A 21,414-nucleotide genomic window follows, 5' to 3' on the forward strand; every position below is an offset into this window, starting at 1 on the left:
GTAAATGGACATAACCCACCAGTTCCTGGATTCATCTGCTGCTAAGGAAAGGGGCATTAAAATCTCCTTATTCCTGCTGGCCATTCGTCTCCCTATGCACCTAAGCATACTTCTGACTTTTGTCATTCTTTTTCCTACTTTAAAATGATCAGATATGAGTGCCCCCAAGTCTCGCTATTATTTTGTGCAAGTGTTGCGTCCAGGCCAAGATGATCCATTTTTGCCTTTATACCTTCTTTGTGTATGGGAGTCAAATCGGCCAGTCCACTCTGTCAAGAAAAAACTGGAACTAGCTAGTGACCCTAGCAAGCGTATGTATGTGAGGAAGGGAGCATTAAAACAAAGAAAGCTACAGAAGCAATTTACAAAGCAATGCTGTCACACTTAGGGGGTAATTCTGTAAGGAGAGTGCCAGCATGTAAATGCTAATATTCTGGCCACGCTCTATTCTTTAAAATGGCGCCTACATGTGATGGCACATACTTTGACGGTGGGCATACACCGAGTCTGGATGAAGCACACAGTTACTTGTGTAAATTATAGAATACTACTACTACTACTTATCATTTCTAAAGCGCTACCAGACTGTAATTTAGTCGCATTTTTAGCAGTCTAGGCACGGGCATTTACACTAGGTGTACAGCTGGTGTAACTTGTCACACTTAAAATATATGCGCGTGTTTGTCCTGCTATGCTAGTAAGCTCCAAATTGGCACCTAAAAATTGTCTTCCACATGCCATGGACTCAACCTTGAACATTAAGCATATCGCTGTGACTGTCCACTATCACTGCTGTCACAGAACAGAAACAATAAGCCAAGGTATGAATTACTGACTTCAATTCCTGCCTGTGTTTAATATTAGTTTCTCATATGTTATAAGGACCCTGAAGGTCCAGGCATGATACTGGCTGGTCCTTTCTGCTGTTCTATCCCACTGCTGCAGCTAAACACATGAAGGTAAAGGGACTTGTCTAAGGTTCCATAGAGTTTAGAGGTTTATTATTTGTTACATTTGTACCCCACATTTTCCCACCTATTTGCAGGCTCAATGTGGCTTACATAGTACCGTAAAGGCATTCGCCAAGTCGGTTGATAACAAATACAAGGTTATATAGTGGTCGAATGAGGTAGGTGTGAATCAGGCACCATGAGGGTTGAAAGGAATAAAGATTGTATATTGTCCAGTACGATCATTGGTTATGCTATGTTGCTGGGTGTGGGGATTTACATTGGATCGGTGGGGTAGGCCTTTTTAAAGAGGTTGTTTTTTAGTGATTTCCTGAAGTTTAGGTGGTCATGGATTGTTTTCACAGCTTTTGGGAGTCCATTCCATAGTTGTGCGCTTATGTAGGAGAAGACAGATGCGTAAGTTGTTTTGTATTTAAGTCCTTTGCAATTTGGGTAATGTAGGTTTAGGTATGATCGTGATGATCTGATTCTGTTTCTGGTTGGGACTGAAGAACAGTAAAACAAGTCATCTGCTCAGGGTTATTCGGACAGTCAAGGGCAAACCGGGATTTAGTGGATTTGGGCTCTTAGATACCCTGTCATATCTCCAGTGTCTTAATCCCCAGGAATCACTACCATACTCGTCTTTATGAAAAGGTGAACAGCTAAGCAGCAGCAGAACCATGACAGGAAGGGGTGGCAACTGGGAGTTGCCACTAAACAAGACAGTCACTTTACATGCTGGTGGTGCACAGCGGTGCTGTAACTGCAGTACCAATCCAGATGGCAAATGGGACTGAAATAGCATTTTACCAGCCCACACTCAGCCCTCTGGCGCTCATCTGCTATTCCCTAGCCTGCTTCCAGTCCCAGCACTGTAAGCACAAGACTCTCTTGTTGTTTTAAATCCATTTGTTTTGGGCTTGTTTGATATTTTATTTTCAGCTCTAGTTCTTTGCAGGGAAACCTGCCTAAACATTGCACTTTGTACAAGAGCGCTCTCGTTGATGTTAATTCTGCTGCTTCACAGCTAGTAAATGTAAAAAGGCAGTCAAAGCAACGCAAAAGTAGGAGAGTCTGGGACTGAGGTGAGGGGAGATTTTGAGAGATTTATAATGCTCCTTTGGAATACCCTGTAGCTCCCAAGAAAGTGACTTAAAGGTCAGTGGCTTAATATTCCCTGAAGAATTTTGTATGACAAGGGAACAAGGGCAGAGACGATTCTCCTAAGAACTGTTGGGAGTAAATCAGTCTCTCGCAAGAGCACAGAGTGCTGTCATATGCCAGTTGAGAATGGAAGTAACTGAATGTCTGAAGTGCAGTTCCAACCCACAATGTTTGTTATCATTACAAGAAGACCAGGGAAGGCACATCTGGCTCTGTTCGCAACACTCCATAGCTGTTAAGCTCCACCTCCAGCTTACAGTGCTGTGATAGACTGCCATTTCCACTTGAAATTAGGACTGGTAGAAGGGGAGGAAGGTAGATGTATTGAAGGCTAGTACTTTGAAAGTATCCTAAACACTCTGGCAATGTACCTCATTCCTCTCCGGCAGCATCCCCAGCTATTAGTATTGGGACCCCCCACACACATTACTTACAGATCTGACAATCCACCTCATTCCCAACATATAACACCCCTATAGTTCCAATACCGGGACCTCCTCCACACCATCTCTTTGAACACACCTCAGTCCTGCCCTGCAGCACTCCCAGCTATTCCAATATTGACACCCCACATACACATATAGGCTTGACAATCCACCTTATGCCTAACCTGTAACACCCCTATTCCAATACTGGGACTTCCTCCACACCCACATGCATCTCTGTGGACACACTTCAGTCCTGCCCTGCAGCACTCCCAGCTAATCCACTACTTATACCCCACATACACATACTGACCTGACAATCGTTCTCATTCCCAATTTATAACACCTCTTTTATTCCAGTATTGGGGAAACCCTGTACCTCCACATAGAGCTCTGTAAATGCCCTACAGTGCTCTCTGCTATTCCGGTCTAACAGTTTTCCTTGCTCTTGCTTCTTCTTTAGGCCTCATCGTGTACCTGGGGATGATGGTCGGCGCATTTTTATGGGGGGGCCTGGCTGACCGCATTGGCCGGCGACAGTGCCTCCTAATCTCCCTCTCTGTCAACAGTGTCTTTGCATTCTTTTCCTCCTTTGTGCAGGGATATGGGACCTTCCTTTTCTGCAGACTTATCTCTGGAGTCGGGTAAGCCCATTCTTCTTGATTTTCAAGTTTGTAGTCTGACTTGGGAGCTTCTTCCAGGAATGTATTTGTCTCAAAATTAGATTATTGTAACATAGTTTATGCAGGAATATCTAACGCTAACATTAGGCACCTTCAAACACTACAAAATACTGCACTCATAGTACTGGGTAATAGTAGAAAGTAGGAGCATATCACACCCCCTTTTTTGAGATATCATTGGTTACCAGTATCTTTTAGAGTATGATTTGAAGTGCTGACCCTAACTCATAATGCAAACTATTCCTTTCAACAGGGTTACTTACACTCTGTGACCATTCCTTATACCCCAGCTAGGATTCTAAGGTCTCTACATTATCATAGATTGATAGTCCCCTCTCTACAGAGGACTAGGCTAAATCCAACTAGAATGAGAGCATTTTTCTACCTTGCTCCTTTTTTAACGATATTCACTTGGAAGAAAATTTTAAGAAATTTAAAGCTTTACTGAAGGCTCTTTTTAAAGAGGCTTTTAATTTGGACTCTTGTACTGATGGTTTGATGCATTAAGGTCTCTGAAAATGGTAATTCCTTGTAAGGAGAATGAGGAATTTGGATGTTTGTTGTATATGTTTATGTAGATAATTCTCAATATTATTGAGTTCCTTTATTTCTTTTGATCTGTAATTTAATTGTATGTGATTGTAAACTGCTTTGGTCTCTTAAGTTAAGCGGTATTAAGTTTTAATAAACATAAACACACAGCTGAGGGGAAATACTTCCCATGTGTGTGTTAAAGTGACTGAAGAGAAAAGCTTTCACTATATTGGAGGTCATAAGTTTGATCTGTAAACTACATGAAGTTGGAAAAAATGCTAATTGTTCTAAAAAGAGGCTGTCTTCCTCTCCAGAATTATAATCCACTGTGAAAATAGCTACTCACCCGAGCCAGCCTATTAATAGCCAGCATGTAGAAGCTGACTGAAGGGTAATATATGAATAATTTCCCTGGGGACCTGCAGTAAAACTTGTTGAAAATTGATACTGTTTTTCAGAGCAAACTAAGTACCTATTTATACACTTTCATGAATATTTGAACCACCTCTACCGAACAGTCAGGCTCTGAAGTTCCTACCTAGCGTGAATAATGACAGAGCTTGTGTGCTAATATTATAGCTTGTTAGCCTCATGCTGATGAGAAACAGGAATGAGCCAACTTTGCTCCAAATACCTAGGCTGAAACTCTTGCAGTACTGGAAGGAATTAAACGAGAATTTCAACTAAAAAGCAAAGTAGTAGCCTGCCAGGGCCTTGTTAGGAGGCCATCTTAGACCTTCAGACTAGAGTAGAGATAGGCATTTTGTAGAACTTGAGAAGCATCCATATAGAATATAATGCCTTTTTTCTTGAAGACAGGGTCAGTTTAATCGTTTATCCAAATTTCAAGTGGAATTGGCATTAGTCAGTTTAGGCAACATCTACAGAACAGAAAAAGGAAGCTCCATTCAGAGAAAAATAATAGGCCCTGACAGACACATCAACCTCAAAGAACTATTAGTGCATACTTTTACCCTTGTGGAGGTGAGTAGTTTTCAAATAACCCATTTACCCAGATAAATTGCCCTCTCTGGAGATCATTTGGTAACGCATTTTGTAACACGTTTGTACATGCAGAAAATCGATAATTCTGTGGCAGAATATGGCTGTACAAATATGTGTTCCATCAAGATCATGCATATTTTTACACTCTCCCCTGGGCACCTAAATTTGGGCATGCTGCCGAGATGTGTGCACAACTTAATTGATTAACAAGCCATCAACTATCAATAATTGGATGTTTTTGATACTTATTGGCAACATTAGGTTTTGAACGTATATCTGGCTGTATGCTATTCTATAACACTGGGCACCCAAATCCCATAGCGCATAACCCAGAATACTAGCTCAGTGTGCCCTACTTGGGAGCCAGCATTTACACCTTGTTTCAGCAGGTGTAAATCTGGCACCCAAAGTCAGGTCATGGGAATTGGTGCTAAGTGTGATTCTATAAAGAGTGTGTTCCCTTCATAGGATCACGCTTAGCACCGACCTATTTTGTCATCCATTTCTGAGTGTGATGTATGGAATTTCCCCCTCTATGCATTGATGATCCTGGGAGCACAGAGTGGGGATGAGGTGTGATATCACATATGAGGCTGCCAGAAGTAAACTTGTGTGAGAGAGCTGGGGCTGGTTCTGGAGCCTGTTTTATAAAGCACATAGGCCCCCAGGTTGACTTTATAAAATAGGCATGTTTTGGGAAAGTGTTCTAGGTGCCTCATTATGAAACTACTTCTATGATATATGTAAATACAAAACAAAATTAAATATTAAAAAATACGACATCCAGTTATGTGCTTTTGCAGGACTGTTCTCGAAAGGGTACGGTTAAGATAATCATGATTGTTGTATTCATTATTTATTGTTTTAAAAATGTATATGTCACTCCTGTTCTACAAACAATCCTAGACAATTTACAATGACATATAATGAAATCCCCCACCCTGAACTATTTTATAACTAAAACCATCACAGCCATAGAGCTGATGTAAATGCTTACATGTAAATTGCTAAAACACACATATAAATGATAGTGTTCTGTAATGTACAAGGATAACTGTATTTCCCACCTTCAAACTATCAGGCTTATTTTCGAAAGTGAAGGACGCCCATCTTTCGACACAAATCGGGAGATGGGCATCCTTCTCCCAGGGTTGCCCAAATTGGCATAATCGAAAGATGATTTTGGGCGTCCCCAACTGCTTTCCGTCGCGGAGATGACCAAAGTTCCCGGGGGCGTGTCGGAGGCGTAGTAAAGGTGGGGTTTGGACGTGCCTAACACATGGGCGTCCTTGACCCATAATCGAAAAAAGGGCGTCCCTGACGAGCACTTGGAAGACTTTACTTGGTCCTTTTTTTCTTACGACCAAGTCATGAAAAGGTGCCCGAACTGACCAGATGACCACCAGAGTGAATCAAGGATGACCTCCCCTTACTCCCCCAGTGGTCACTAACCCCTTCCCACCCTCAAAAAAATGTTTTTAAATATTTTTTGCCAGCCTCTAAGCCAGCTGTCATGAGCTGGCTATGACATTTGAGGCTGGCTTAGAGGCTGGCAAAAAATATTTAAAAACCCACCAGAAACCCACTGTACCCACCTGTAGGTGACCCCTTCACCTGTAAGGGCTATGGTAGTGGTGTACAGTTGTGGGTAGTGGGTTTTGGGGGGCTCAGCACACAAGGTAAGGGAGCTATGTAGCTGGGAGCTTTTTCTGAAGTCCACTGCAGTGCCCCCTAGGGTGCCCGGTTGGTGTCCTGGCATGTCAGGGGGACCAGTGCAGTATGAATGCTGGCTCCTCTCATGACCAAAGGGCTTGGATTTGGTCATTTCTGAGATGGGCGTCCTTAGTTTCCATTATCGCCGAAAATCAGAAATGACCAAGTCTAAGGACAACCATCTCTAGGGACGACCTAAATTTCAAGATTTGGGCATCACTGACTGTATTATCGAAACGAAAGATGGACGCCCATCTTGTTTCGATAATACGGGTTTCCCCGCCCCTTCGCCAGGACGTCCTGCAAGGATGTCCTCAGGAAAATTTGGGTGCCCCTTTCGATTATTCCCCTCCATGTATCACATGTAGGTGCTGGGTTATAGAATAGCATATAGCTTGAAAATTATGTGCATATAGGCCGGTATTCAGATCATTTATGTGCATTCCTGGTGCCTTAATCTTGGTGCCTTCTTTGTAAGATGACTCCATTATTGAGTAATTCTATAAATTGAGCACCAACATTTACACCCCAAATATGCGCATAAATTATTAGAATATCGGCAAATAGGCGCATATGTGTGCAGATGCACATAAAGATTTATCTGTGATTCTGTAAATACCTGCAGATCTTACACAGCATGTATCTGACAGGTGGAGTCTGAGCAGGGCATATTTCTGGCATCCAAGTGCAAGCATTTACACCAGCTCTGTAGCTGCCATGTGCTTGCGCCTAACCACGTAGGTGAATATATAAGCGCTTATGCCTACTTTTCTTTATAGAACAGGATTCTATTAGGCGTCCTCTTGGTGCCCTTTTATAGAATTGTCCTCTTAATGGCCAACGCAGTGATGACTAGTCTCTTAGCATCACTTGTTTGTGATCTTGTTATTATTTCATTATCTCAAATCCCCGGTAAGCCCGAGGGGTCTCGGCTGCCTATGTTATATCAAGGCACAGTGCCCCCCCCCCCCGGGTGCACGGAGCCGCCACTAACATGGCTCCGTGCCCCGACGGGCATGCGCAAAGGTGCAGCGGGGTGCGAGCTGGGAGCCATTACGGCATAATGTAAGCCACATTGAGCCTGCAAATTGGTGGGAAAATGTGGGATACAAATGCTACAAATAATAATCTTCCATTAGAAATGATTTATAGCAGTATAAGGCAAGGCCTTCAACACCTAATTGTTGTAAATGACATAATAATTTCATGGTCTACCACATCAAAGGCAGGCATGAGATCCAAGAGAATCACTACATAATAACATAGTAAATGACAGCAGATAAAGACCTGTATGAGTCAATACATTTATCTAAATTTTGATGAAGGCCATTGGATTGTGGGTTGTGGTCCTATCTAAATCTAGATAGGTAGGGGTTGAGAATATGTGACCGTCTCTGGGAAAATATGACTACAGCCACCAGCTACAAAATAAGGTTTTGTTTTTTCTTAAACTCATTTTTATTGACACCACGAGCAAGATAATACACAAGACATGACAACCCAAACAGAAGCACAAGGCGTAAAACCATAGACATCAAGTCTAGCCAATCCAAAAAACACAAGTGTCATTAAAGTTTTACATAAAACTCGTTCAAACCCACCCCTCCCACCCCTCACCCATCCTCAAATCCCCAGTGAAATCCCTTAAGCATGCAAAATTCTACTGCATGCCTGCCGGAGTCAGTGTGTCCCAGAATGTGCCCAGGTCTTCCAAAAAGAGTCTCCTTTAGCCGAGGATAAGTCAGGGATTCCTTTACGCTCCAGAGAATAAAGCAAATGGCTTTGGGGACGCACAATGCAAATTCATCTTGGTAGCTACTTTCCTTATTAAAAAATGTATATTGCAGTCATGGGTTGACACTGCGCCTCCATCTCTCATGACATGGCATAATTTTATGTGGGAAATGGCGGGGTGGTTGCTAACTTCTTTGAGATTCTCATCTTCCTTGGGGCAGCGCCAGTATTGTGATATATGGACTAGGCATGTCTCCATGCACACACCAATGGCCAGCGATGGGGGGTGCTTCCCATTAATAATAATATTTATAATATGGACAGATAGTGGGTGGAGGGAGGGGGAAAGGGGTCTCTTTTTTTTTCTATATTAAAAATGTTTTGGGGTCAGGGGTGGGATGCTGTACTTTTGTCTTATTTGTTCAGTTTTTCTTACACTGTTGTTTAAAGGTTGGTTCTTGTTATTTACTGTAATATTCACTGTAATAGGATGAGGGGTATTCCCCCCATAAATGTCTGTACGGTGTAGCTCCTTGACTTGATAAAAACATTATAAAAAAAAATCATGGCAGAGCGCCAGTGTGCAACCATAGGACTCTCCGTATTCAGGGCCTCTTTTACAAAGGTGTGCTAACCATGTAGATGCCCATAGGAATATTATGGGTGTCCATATGGTTAGCATGCGCTAAAAAAGCTAGTGCACCTATGTAAAACACCCCCTCAGCCAATATTGCACAATTGTTTGTTTGTTTGTTTGGGGGGTTTTTTGCCATCAACACTGATCATTCAAAAAAGCTTGCAATCCAGCAGGAGTGTGCCCCAAATGCAAAACACATCACTACTACTACTACTTAACATTTCTAGAGCGCTACAAGGGTTACGCAGCGCTGTACAGATTACGAAAAGGACAGTCCCTGCTCCAAGGAGCTTACAATCTAATGGGCGAAATGTCAAGTAGGGGCAGGCCATCACAAAATGAGGTTTTAATGAATTCTATTAGCGCAAACAATTTGTAATAAACAGTACATAGTAACATAGTCGATAACGGCAGCAAAAGACCTGCACGGTCCATCCAGTCTGCCCAACAAGATAAACTCACATGTGCCATTTTTTGTGTATACCTTACCTTGATTTGTACCTGTCTTTTTCAGGGCACAGACCATATAAGTCCCCGCCCCGCCTCCCACCACCGGCTCTGGCACAGACCGTATAAGTCTGCCCAGCACTATCCCCGCCTCCCAACCACCAGCCCTGCCTCCCACCACCGGCTAACCCCATTCTTTTATGTGAAAAAATCTAAAAGCTACAGGAGTTCAAGCATGTCACTTTTTCAGACTGCTTATGGACCAATGACATGAAAATCACCCATTCTCAACATTTTGGCTCTCCGATTTTAGTTGTCACATATTATATTGAACTACAAATTTTCATTTAAAAAGCAATTACATTTGCAATTATTTTTCCTTCAGAAAAGACCACTGGGGACAGCAAAAGTATCTGTATATAATATGTATACTGCTTTGGTTGTACCACAGAAAGGCGGTATATGAAATGTATGACCTTGAACCCTGAAAAGAGAGGCTGCACACCAGTCTGTATCTGTCATGAATTTTTGGGTCTAATGAGGGTTGTAAATAGCTACTTAAGGGTGCTAATGGACATTAAAGTGCATTAAGTGCCACATGGCCCAAAGGTATAAGATAGGACGCACAGAATTGAGTGCATATTAATTCCACTAGCATGCAATAAGCTTTAGTGAAAGGACCCCTTAGTTAGTTAGGGGACCACCATTGTTTTTCAATACTCTGGGCATACAGGCTTGAGTGATGATTCACTAGTTTCTCAAAGTTTCAACCAAATTGTTCTTTGCTGATTTCAATAGCCATGAAGTATAAGGATCAAGTGGACAGGTTTTTGGTTTAGCATATACCATAATGATGTTTATGTCTTTTAAATCCACATGCTGAAAAGAATTTAAGGGGTCCTCCTTTGTGATTACTGCAGCTTAAATTGACGTACCATGGGGTGCGCTGAGATGTCCTGTTGTCATTTTTGCATATGTGCATGCAAACCGTGCATTAAACTATCTTTTCATGGAGAAGAATTGTCTGGGGGGGGGGGGGGGGGGGAGAGAGAGGGTGTGTCTATGCAAATCGGTTAGCACACCAGCATTGCTGCGTGCTAACTGATTAGCACAGATTTAGCACGCGAGTCCCTACCACATACAAAATAGGTGGTGGTAGGGGATCACATGCTAATGACCACACACTAATGGGAAAATTAGCGTATGACCATTAATGGAAAAATCTGAAATTTGTCCATTTTACCCCTTCGGTAAAAATGGCCTTGGTGCGCGAAGGCCACTTTTTGCTGCAGCTTTGTAAAAGGGTCCCTAAGATTTGAGATTTTAGGCATGTTACTTGAACAATTGATTCAGATGTACTCACAGAATTGAACTCATTGTGAATCTGACTAATCTTTTCTATAAAGGACATAGTAACATTTTCCACTCATTCTATATGTAGTCATGTCATTTTACATAAGACACTTGTTTAGATAGAAGACCCATCATTATTTTGAACAACTCCTTTGGGTGATCTCGAGCTAACAAAAGGAGCCTGAGAAATAGGTATTCTTTGTTAAGTTCAGACTTGTGATCCCTAAGATGAAATTTACAATTTATTTTGTCTTTGCTCTTCCATGATTTTCTCCAGAACCATTCAAACAGTTTCCCTCTGCGTTTCGTTCTTCCTAATTGATCCCTAAACCTGGAGTGAGACTCCATTGTAGTGTGTGAGGTCAGTGATGGAAGGAGTGAATGAGATTCTATTACAGTATGGGAGGATAGAAATGTGATTTAGATTTATTGATATCTACAACAGAATAATGTTATCTGTTGGTGAAAACATGGATTCCAGGCAAAGGGTGGTAAGTCTAACTTTTTATATACTGACACAATGCCAAATATCAAGGCATCAGCAGAGAAATTCCTTATCCCTAAGACAACCCTTCATTAACTTTGTTGCTGCAACAATTTTGAGTGTATTAAAATTTGGTCTCTTTCTAGCATTGGTGGCTCCATCCCTATTGTCTTTTCCTACTTCTCTGAGTTCCTGGCCCAAGAGAAGAGGGGAGAACATCTGAGTTGGCTCTGCATGTTCTGGATGATTGGCGGGATCTACGCGTCTGCTATGGCTTGGGCCATTATTCCTCACTATGGTAAGAGAAATGGATTAATACCTTTCTCCATCTTTTCATGGGTGGAATGATGAATCTATCTAACCTTCCGCAGAAACATGTAGCTTTGCAAGAGCCATTGCCAAGGCTGGATTAATACCATATAGGCCCCTAGGCAAACATATATTTGTGGGCCCCCCTACCAGGATTTTCCCTCCCCCCTCCCCCCAATTTACTTTTTTTGTCACTCTTTCCCCCTCCCCCCCAACATTTCACTTCTCCAGAAGTAACAAGGAAAGTGCAGAGCCTATCTGTGGGCGTGATGGCAGTAATACTTTGTGAGTGAGCAGGAGGACCCTGCAAGCACATGCCTCAAATGGAGAGGCTTAATGGTTAGAGTTGGAAAGTTGCCAAGTTACCCAGTTCCAGGGGTGAATTTCTGAACTAGTCCTGGATTTCTGCAACCCTACTACGCCACAGCCTACTATGAGACATGAAATACTGATTTAACTTGGTAGTGTCAAGGACTGGTGGCTCCATCCATATTGGCTGAATTGGGATGTAAGTTCAACTACTGGATTGGCCAGAAAGTCTGCCTCCTGGAGCTGGGTAATTTGACATCTCTGCAGCAGTGAGCCAAGAACCAAAGAAGTTGTGCAAGTCATTTTTACCCTCCATTGCCTGTGGTACAAATCAGAGGTGCCAAGGGACAATGTGCCTGAGGTATATATTTACAATGTTTACATATGAGAAAAATTTCACAAATGGAAGCAGCAAAATAAAAAAAATGTCACTTTCTTTGGTGTTTATAACAGGATATAGACAGATATTACAGTATTAGGACAGTCAGTGTACAAAGGAATGTGCCCAGGAAACTTAGTAGCTAGCTGGGTAAATTTCCTCGGCTAAAAACTTCCTTTCATTTAGGATGTGTACATTTGTAACAGTGGACTTCCAAAAGGAACATTTTCAAAGGGACGATGGAAATGATAAAGTGGATGGGATGACTTCCCTATGAGAAAACGCTAAAGCGGTAGGGCTCTTCAGCTTGAGAAAAGACGACTGAGGGGAGATAAGAGGTCTATAAAATAATGAGTGGAGTGGAACAGGTAGACATGAATCGCTTGTTTACTCTTTCCAAAAATACTAGGACTCGGGGGCACGCAATGAAGCTACAAAGTAGTAAATTTAAGATGAATCGGAGAAAATATTTCTTCACTCAATGTGTAATTAAACTCTGGAATTTGTTGCCAGAGAAAGTAGTAAAAGCAGTTAGCTTAGTGGGGTTTAAAATAGTTTGGATGGCTTCCTAAAGGAAAAGTTCATAGACCATTATTAAAATGGACTTGGGGAAAATCCACTGCTTATTTCTATAATAAGCAGCATAAAATGTATTGTACTGCTTTGGGATCTTGCCAGGTACTTGTGACCTGGATTGGAAACAGGATGCTGGGCTTGATGGACCTTCATGCTGTCCCAGTATGGCAATACTTATGTACACATTTTGAAAGGGAGACTGTATTTGTATCTCACAGAAACCATACACAAATGTATGCACTCTCTCAGACAGTGTCCCACCTCCACACCAACATGCAAAGTTCTTGCACCAGCTGCCAGTTCTTTTCCTTAGCCTGCATTAGACACTTCACACTTTCTCCCAGTCTTCTTAAATTCCTATTCCTTTTCAACAATCCCATTCTCCACAATACTCACTGGTTCTACAGCTCTCTCCAAAACCCCATACAGTGATCAACCTCAGTGCTGCCTGATGGCGAAATGTTTTCTAGCCCAAAAGCAGCCCAAATATAGCCCAATATTAATATAAATATTAATCAGGTAAATATGAATATCAATTAGGTCAATATGAGTATTAATAAAGTAACCACAATCATCATAATCATAATCTGCAGCACCATTATAATTAGCACAAATTCATAATCCATCCAGGCACAGGAAAAAAAATGTTAGTTCTCCCCCAGGTTTCAACCTTAATCATGTTTAATGTGGGCTATAAATGTTGTAAATAAGTAAATAAATAAATAGATAGAAACTCTGAATGTTGAGCACCTGATTCTTATAACTTGTCTGTTTTAGTGGCCCTTTACCAGGAGAAAAAAAATCTCTGCAAGATACAACACGTGCTAGGGTGTCCCTATAAACACCCCCCATCCAAATGCCACACTGATAACAATTTATAACAAATTACTACTCTACTACTATACGTCCTCTGTGTACAACTGTATGCTGCACAAGCCAGCAAGTTTGAAAATATAAGCAATATTAAATAAAAATGGAACCAATAAAGCACAACGTGATTGCAGGAGCTCATCATGGCTCCGCTCCATCCCTCCCCCTCCCCAGTGACTGACTCACACTTTCTTCTGCCTCCTCTGGAGTCCTGCCCCTGGATTCTTGCCTCCTCCAGCCAACAGGCTGCCCCTTGCCTCCTCCTTCTCCTCCAGCCGGCAGGCCACGTGGAAGAGCGGAACTGCTGTTGGGGGCCAGCAGCACTCCACTGGCGGTGCGTGCTGCAGCGGCAGCAGTACAAAATGGCCACTGGGCTAAGCCGGACTCAGGGCAAATCAGATCTGTCAGGATATCCATCCATCCCCTAGCCCATCAAGGGACAATTGGCCAATCCTGGTGGACATGCTGATCCAGACCATTGCCTTCCTTTTCAATCTAACCTCCTTGTTCTACATTTGTCCTTTGTTTTAAATTAAGTGATCGAGATTCATAACCTTACAAGGACAATAACTGCCCTATGATTAGACATGCTGGAAAGAGGAGCAAGGAGGTTAGTTTTTGAAAACCTCTGGTCTGGTCCCACGGTGGCACAGTGGCAGACTACAGGCATTTAAAAGAAGCCTGGAGCCCGCCTCTGCAGGGCTTCTATTGGTCCAACTGGATGAATAGAAGTCACTGCAGGAAAACTGCGCCCAATCTGCGCCCATGGAGGTAAAAACTGCCCAATGTCCCGTGACCAGTGGCCTTCAAAAAAACTGCGGTACCCGCCCAATTCCATGGAGATAACGCAGAATTGGCACCTCTAATCAACCTCTACTTGCTCCAGCCTTTGCAGCTCAGCCCCTCCTTCCTGTGACTAGAAGCCTCCCTATTGGCTGGATCCTGCCACAGTCTCTGCACCAGAAGGGGGTAGGATTGGAGAGCTACAGAGGGTTAAACTGTGAAAAATATCCAGACACTTTAGACATCATTCTGACTTTGAGCCTAGCAATCTACAAATTTGTAGAATCTTAAACAATTCCAGAGAATTGACAATCCAAGAGTCCTCAGCATATCTGATAGGGCTCCCCCCCCTAAACATTTGGGCATGAAGCACATGCCTAGTTTGCCTATGCCTTAATCCAACTCTGGCCATTGCAGAATCACTACACTAATCACATAGCCATGCTGAAGATAATATGTTGAAAAAAAAGATGGCCATTTAAAGCACAGTATTTGTAACATTACAAGACTTCTTATTTTTATGAATAGTGCCTTTTCATACAATGTTCTCTTCGTATTCTAAGCTATTCAGTTTGGGAACATTAAAATACATTGCAAATTGGGACAGGACAGCCCATTGGCTTGGTGACAATGCACTGCAGTGTAGAAGGATTCTGGTTACCTGAGTTAGGTCTTCTGCTCCCTGATTTGGATAAGGATATTGTAAAGGCAGCATTCATAGCCCATGGAGGGGGAGGGGAGGGTTCAAGAGAAGAAATTGTGGTCATTGTTGAGGGGTATCAACTAGTGGTCAAGTTAGAGTCCATGATTGCAGGATCACAAAAGGAACTCTGGTTCATTGCCCCTGGTTCAGGACCATCACTACAATGATGACAGGAGCTATGTTGGGGGTGGGGGAAGGGGAGAAATTCCCAGGTACTTGCCAGTAAAAGCTCATGATGACAGATCTCAACTCAAATTGTGACTGTGAAACTGTCAGGTTGAAAAAAATAGTATTGCATATCAATTGTTCATGTTTTTTCAGTACTGCCCAATGTTTCTATATGAGCATGCACTCTCTATAGATAGATATAGATAGATATATATGTGTGCGTGTGTATATATATATATATATATATATTTCTTCCTTTTCTAACTCCCAGGCTGGAGTTTTCAGATGGGCTCTGCATATCAGTTCCATAGTTGGCGGGTCTTTGTGCTGGTCTGTGCTTTCCCCTCTGTCTTTGCCATTGGAGCTCTAACTTCCATGCCTGAGAGTCCCCGCTTCTTTCTGGAGGTAAAGCCACTGCATTCTGGGTATCAGAGAGATAGGAGCAGAATGAACTCATAGAATTCTGAGTCTCTCACAGATCTGGGAATATAGTAAATTGTATTCTGGGCTTCTCATGGAAAAAAGAGATGGCAGAATTATTGCACCATTTCACAATTACAAGAAGACACTATAAGGGGTTTATGGAGCTTCTTGGCTGCTTGGTGCCTTTAATATGCCAGTATGTCTCAGTTCTGGTGTCTGACCTATTCTGCTTTGATTTTTCTCCAGAATGGAAAACATGATGAGGCCTGGATGGTTCTGAAACAAGTACATGACACCAATATGAGGGCTAAAGGTCACCCAGAACGAGTATTCTCTGTAAGAACCTGACACCTTCGCTCTATGTTATCACTCATAAATGTTGCTACATGTTTAACCTCAGAGCTTACATTTTAGGAATGATCAGTTCTCCACTCAGTTGAGATCCTTTATGTCAGGAAGAGGTGTTCCAAACCTCACTTGCTGGTCACAGTTCCTTGTAGGAATGAACAGGTCATTAAATTTGGGTATGCTTTAAAGGCATCTGCTTCCTTTTCCCTGGATGCCACAGAGTACTTCCTCTGGAGAAGGTGGCAACAGAAGAAGGCAGAAAATGGAGGAATAAAAATCCCCAGGTTACACACGAAGACTCCATAGTCTGGCATTTCTTCTCTGCTGAAACACTGGGGGATCAAAGGAAGTAAGGGTGGGACAGGAGCAACCTTCAACTGAGAGTAGAGCTTAAACAGAAGTGAAGAGGGCATTTCTTAAGCCTGCTAAATCTCCTACTTCCATCAGGTGACACAGATAAAGACAATAAAACAGGAGGATGAGCTGATTGAGATCCAGCTGGACACTGGCACCTGGTATCGGCGCTGGGTCATTCGCTTGTTGAACCTCTCTCAGCAGGTAACTGTCTTTTTATTCTAATATGACACATACATAGGGTGTACTTTTGATAAGGGCTTTTCAATCTTCTCCTCAGTCAGTTTGGTTTTCAGGATATCTCCAATGAATATGCATATATTAACATCAACTGAGTAAATCCTTTCTCCTAGTTACATGCTTTATATCACTAAATAGTAACTCTTTGTGGTGTTATCTTTGCAAATTTCACTTTATTAATCAATTCTCTAAACATATAAAACAACTTCTCACAATCTGATCAAGACGTATGAGCAGAGACTTGCTGACCTGAACATGTACACCCTGGAGGAAAGGAGGACCAGGGGTGATATGATACAGACATTCAAATACTTGAAAGGTATTAATCCGCAAACAAATCTTTTCCGGAGATGGGAAGGCGGTAGAACGAGAGGACATGAAATGAGATTGAAGGGGGCAGACTCAGGAAAGATGTCAGGAAGTATTTTTTCACAGAGAGGGTGGTGGATGCTTGGAATGCCCTCCCGCGGGAGGTGGTGGAGATGAAAACGGTAACGGAATTCAAACATGCGTGGGATATGCATAAAGGAATCCTGTGCAGTAGGAATGGATCCTCAGAAGCTTAGCCGAAATTGGATGGCGGAGCAGGTGGGGGAAGAGGGGTTGGTGGTTGGGAGGCGAGGATAGTGGAGGGCAGACTTATACGGTCTGTGCCAGAGCCGGTGATGGGAGGTGGGACTGGTGGTTGGGAGGCGGAAAATACTGCTGGGCAGACTTGTACGGTCTGTGCCCTGAAAAAGGCAGGTACAAATCAAGGTAAGGTATACACATATGAGTTTATCCTGTTGGGCAGACTGGATGGACCATGCAGGTCTTTTTCTGCCGTCATCTACTATGTTACTATGTTATGTTATGATCATGCACTCCTCTCAATCACACTTAAAATCAAAAAGAATTTTTTGAAAAATAATACAATCCCTCTATCCTCTGAGATTTTACACTCAATTTTCATGACACAAACTCATCGGAGCTTAGACAATTCCCTAAAAATTTTCACCTAATTTGTCCATATAAAAGATTGTTATCCACAATTCCTCTTCCTATTAATGTTCTTTACCAACAATTCCCATGCTATATATTTACACAGCTTCTCATCACAAACTCCAGCTGCTGAGAGTGTGTTATCTCAATGTTAGAATGTCATACATGGGCTCCTTAAAGCTCCTTCACTTATGTTGAGACATTCATCATAATTTCACTTAACCGCACCAACTTCAATATTCTTATCAGTTTCTCTTCTCTCTATGAAGCCCGACACAGTAATTGTGTTTCACAAAAGCGTCGTCAGGGGTTCAACTAAAAAATGTAGATTAACATCATGAGACACTTATACCCTCTCCTCCCAAGTGTCCTCTTCATTATTCTACCAAATATTTAACATGCCTGAGAACAATTGCACTTTTCTTACCAATTGTCTAAACAGTATGGGTTTCCCGGTGCCAGGAGAAAAATGGCGTCTGTCTTCTTGAGTCGTCTGTGCATGCGCATTAGCTCTCTCCTCTTATGAACACAGGTAGATACTGTCACGTGATTACTCCCAGCCATTCTACTTTATTTAGGCCCAACGAGGCCACCATTATCCAGTCATATATTAACCTTTGTTACTTATTAAACATACTTTGCAAAATATCCCTTTCCACATCTACATTATATTGCATCAAGACCACAAACCTCACCTGACTAAGAGAATGCTTAGCCTCTACCCAATGAGCTACCAGAGGCGCTTTCATCTTTTATAATCAAATATTGAGCTAAACGATGTTTCATTTTCTTTATAGCTTGACCAATATACCATAGGTTATACAGACATTTAATAGCATAGATAACAAACGAGGACTCACAATTTGTTTGGGACCTCAAATAAAAAAAATTTTTTCTTTTGTTTGATTTGGTATTTGGATACTGGTGGTTACTAAAGCATATTGACAATATGTACATCCTGCACATTTAGAGTGGTATCCCTTCCCAGTATTTTACTTTTTCTTTAATGTTTCTCCCAAATTTGGTCCCCTAGTGTATGCAAACCTTGGCATAGCTTGAAATCTTTTATGTTGCCTTAATATTGGCCAATATTTACAGATAATTTGTTTTATCTGATTTGTAAGGGGTACAAATAGTAAAATGCAGGTCATTCTGTCTTCAGAATCTGATTTCTCTTGGGGGCTGAATCAACCAAGATCTATGAGCATTATATGCCCTTTTCATCACCTTATGGATTACTGTTCATGAATATCCCCTTTGTACAAATCTATTGCTTATTTCTTGAGCTTGACTACAAAAATCTTGTTTCTGAGAACGTAGGTGCCTAATTCTTAAAAATTGACCTACCAGTATATTATGTTTTAATGGACTAGGATGATAGCTTATATAATGAAGTATTGTATTCCTATCTGTAGGTTTACGGTAAGCTTTTGTCAAAAATTCTCCATTTTCATATTTTATATATACATCCAAAAACTCTACTTGAGCCCCTCCTACCTATCTGTGAAGTAAAGGTAATATTTTGATCACACTGATTAAGATATTGAAGAAACTCCTTCAATTCTTCCTCTTCCCCTCTCCATATAATAAGTACATCTTCTATAAAGTGTTTCCACCCTAAAATATAAGGAGAGAATTTACTATTGTATACATGCATCTGCTCAAACTGACCCACGTAGAAGCATGCAATTGTTGGAGCTACTGTGGCCCCCATTGCAAACCCCTTGAGTTTGAAAATAATATTCATGATCAAAAACAAAATAATTTTTAGTGATAACCAATTTGGCTATTTGATTCAAGAAGTCCATCAATGGGCCTGATATTTCCATTGTATTTAATAACCGTGCTAACATGGATAAAGCCTACTTCTGGGGAATGTGAGTATACAATGCATTCACATCAAGAGTGACTAAAGTTACTGAATGCTCTTCCTCAATCCTGATAGTTTGTAGGATCTGCAACAACTGTGTTGAGTCCTTATCACATGATGAAATTTTCGCTACCTCTGATCTTATGTGAAAATCTAAGAACTGGGACAAGGGCTCAAGTCAAGATACTTTTCCATTCACAATTGGACATCCTAGGGGCTCCTTTACATTTTTAAGCATTTTTTGGCACAAAATATAATTGAGGAACAACTGGAAATTGTTTCTTTTAAGATATTTATATTCTTTACTATTTATAATGCTCTGATGATTTGCTTCATATAATAGCATATTCACTTCTATCTGAACCTGCTTTGTAGGATCCTCTTCCACCTTCTGATAAAATTCTCTGTCTTTCTAATTGTTTTTCTGCTTCTTTTAAATATTGGACCTTAATGTGAACTACTATACTCTCTCCCTTATCTGCCCATGATATCACTATAGTCTCATCCTCCTGTAAATCTTTTAAAACTTCCTGCCATTTTTTTAATTACCTTGAACATATTGTATTTATTACTGCATCTATGGGTCCTGAAGGGACCTAGGTTGATTTCACATGATATTCCTGAGAAAAAGTTTGACAGGTATTGAAATTATCTGCAATTTCTTGATTAAATTGTTCAAAATATTTACTTAATCATAATTTGTGCAAATGTTGTTTCATACTAAATGAATCATAATAATGTGTTGGTACAAATGACAGGCCTCTAGATAACATATCACACTGAACTTTAGTCATAGTAACATAGTAGATGACGGCAGAAAAAGACCTGCACGGTCCATCCAGTCTGCCCAAGACAAACTCATATGTGTATACCTTACCTTGAATTTGTACCTGTTCTTTTCAGGGCACAGACCATATAAGTCTGCCCAGCAGTATTTCCCTCCTCCCAACCACCAGTCCCGCCTCCCATCACCGGCTCTGGTACAGACCTTATAAGTCTGCCCTCCCCTATCCTAGCCTCCCAACAACCAACCCCTCTTCCCCCCACCTGCTCCGCCACCCAATTTCAGCTAAGCTTCTGAGGATCCATTTCTTCTGCACAGGATTCCTTTATGCATATCCCACGCATGTTTGAACTCCGTTACTGTTTTCATCTCCACCACCTCCCGCGGGAGGGCATTCCAAGCGTCCACCACCCTCTCTGTGAAAAAATACTTCCTGACATCTTTCTTGAGTCTGCCCCCCTTCAATCTCATTTCATGTCCTCTCGTTCTACCGCCTTCCCATCTCCGGAAAAGATTCGTTTGCGGATTAATACCTTTCAAATATTTGAACGTCTGTATCATATCACCCCTGTTCCTCCTTTCCTCCAGGGTGTACATGTTCAGGTCAGCAAGCCTATCTTCATACGTCTTGGAACGCAAATCCCATACCATCCTCGTAGCTTTTCTTTGCACCGCTTCCATTTTTTTAACATCCTTCGTAAGATACGGCCTCCAAAACTGAACACAATACTCCAGGTGGGGCCTCACCAACGTCTTATACAGGGGCATTAAAACCTCCTTTCTTCTGCTGGTCACTCCTCTCTCTATACAGCCTAGCAATCTTCTAGCTACGGCCACCGCCTTGTCGCACTGTTTCATCGCCTTCAGGTCCTCAGATACTATCGCCCCAAGATCCCTCTCCCCGTCCGTGCCTATCAGACTCTCCCCGCCTAACACATACGTCTCCCTTGGATTTCTACTCCCCAAGTGCATCACTTTGCATTTCTTCGCATTGAATTTTAATTGCCAAATGTTAGACCATTCTTCTAGCTTCTTCAGATCTTTTTTCATGTTTTCCACTCCCTCCGGGGTGTCCACTCTGTTGGAAATCTTGGTGTCATCCGCAAAAAGGCAAACTTTACCTTGTAATCCTTCGGCAATGTCACTCACAAATATATTGAACAGAATCGGCCCCAGCACCGATCC

General features: G+C 41.8%; 1 protein-coding gene across 1 annotated transcript in view; it reads left to right on the plus strand.

Moving 5' to 3' along the window:
* Positions 1-21,414, plus strand: part of SV2A (synaptic vesicle glycoprotein 2A) — a 57,568-nt gene that overhangs the window by 11,532 nt on the left and 24,622 nt on the right. The window contains exons 2-6 of the mRNA XM_030187561.1: positions 3,006-3,186; positions 11,279-11,430; positions 15,501-15,634; positions 15,899-15,988; positions 16,448-16,558. Coding sequence (XP_030043421.1) covers positions 3,006-3,186; positions 11,279-11,430; positions 15,501-15,634; positions 15,899-15,988; positions 16,448-16,558 — 668 coding nt within the window. The remainder of the gene's footprint in view (positions 1-3,005; positions 3,187-11,278; positions 11,431-15,500; positions 15,635-15,898; positions 15,989-16,447; positions 16,559-21,414) is intronic.

The sequence above is a fragment of the Microcaecilia unicolor genome, chromosome 14 (assembly GCF_901765095.1).
Source record: "Microcaecilia unicolor chromosome 14, aMicUni1.1, whole genome shotgun sequence".
NCBI classification, from domain to species: Eukaryota; Metazoa; Chordata; class Amphibia; order Gymnophiona; family Siphonopidae; genus Microcaecilia; species Microcaecilia unicolor.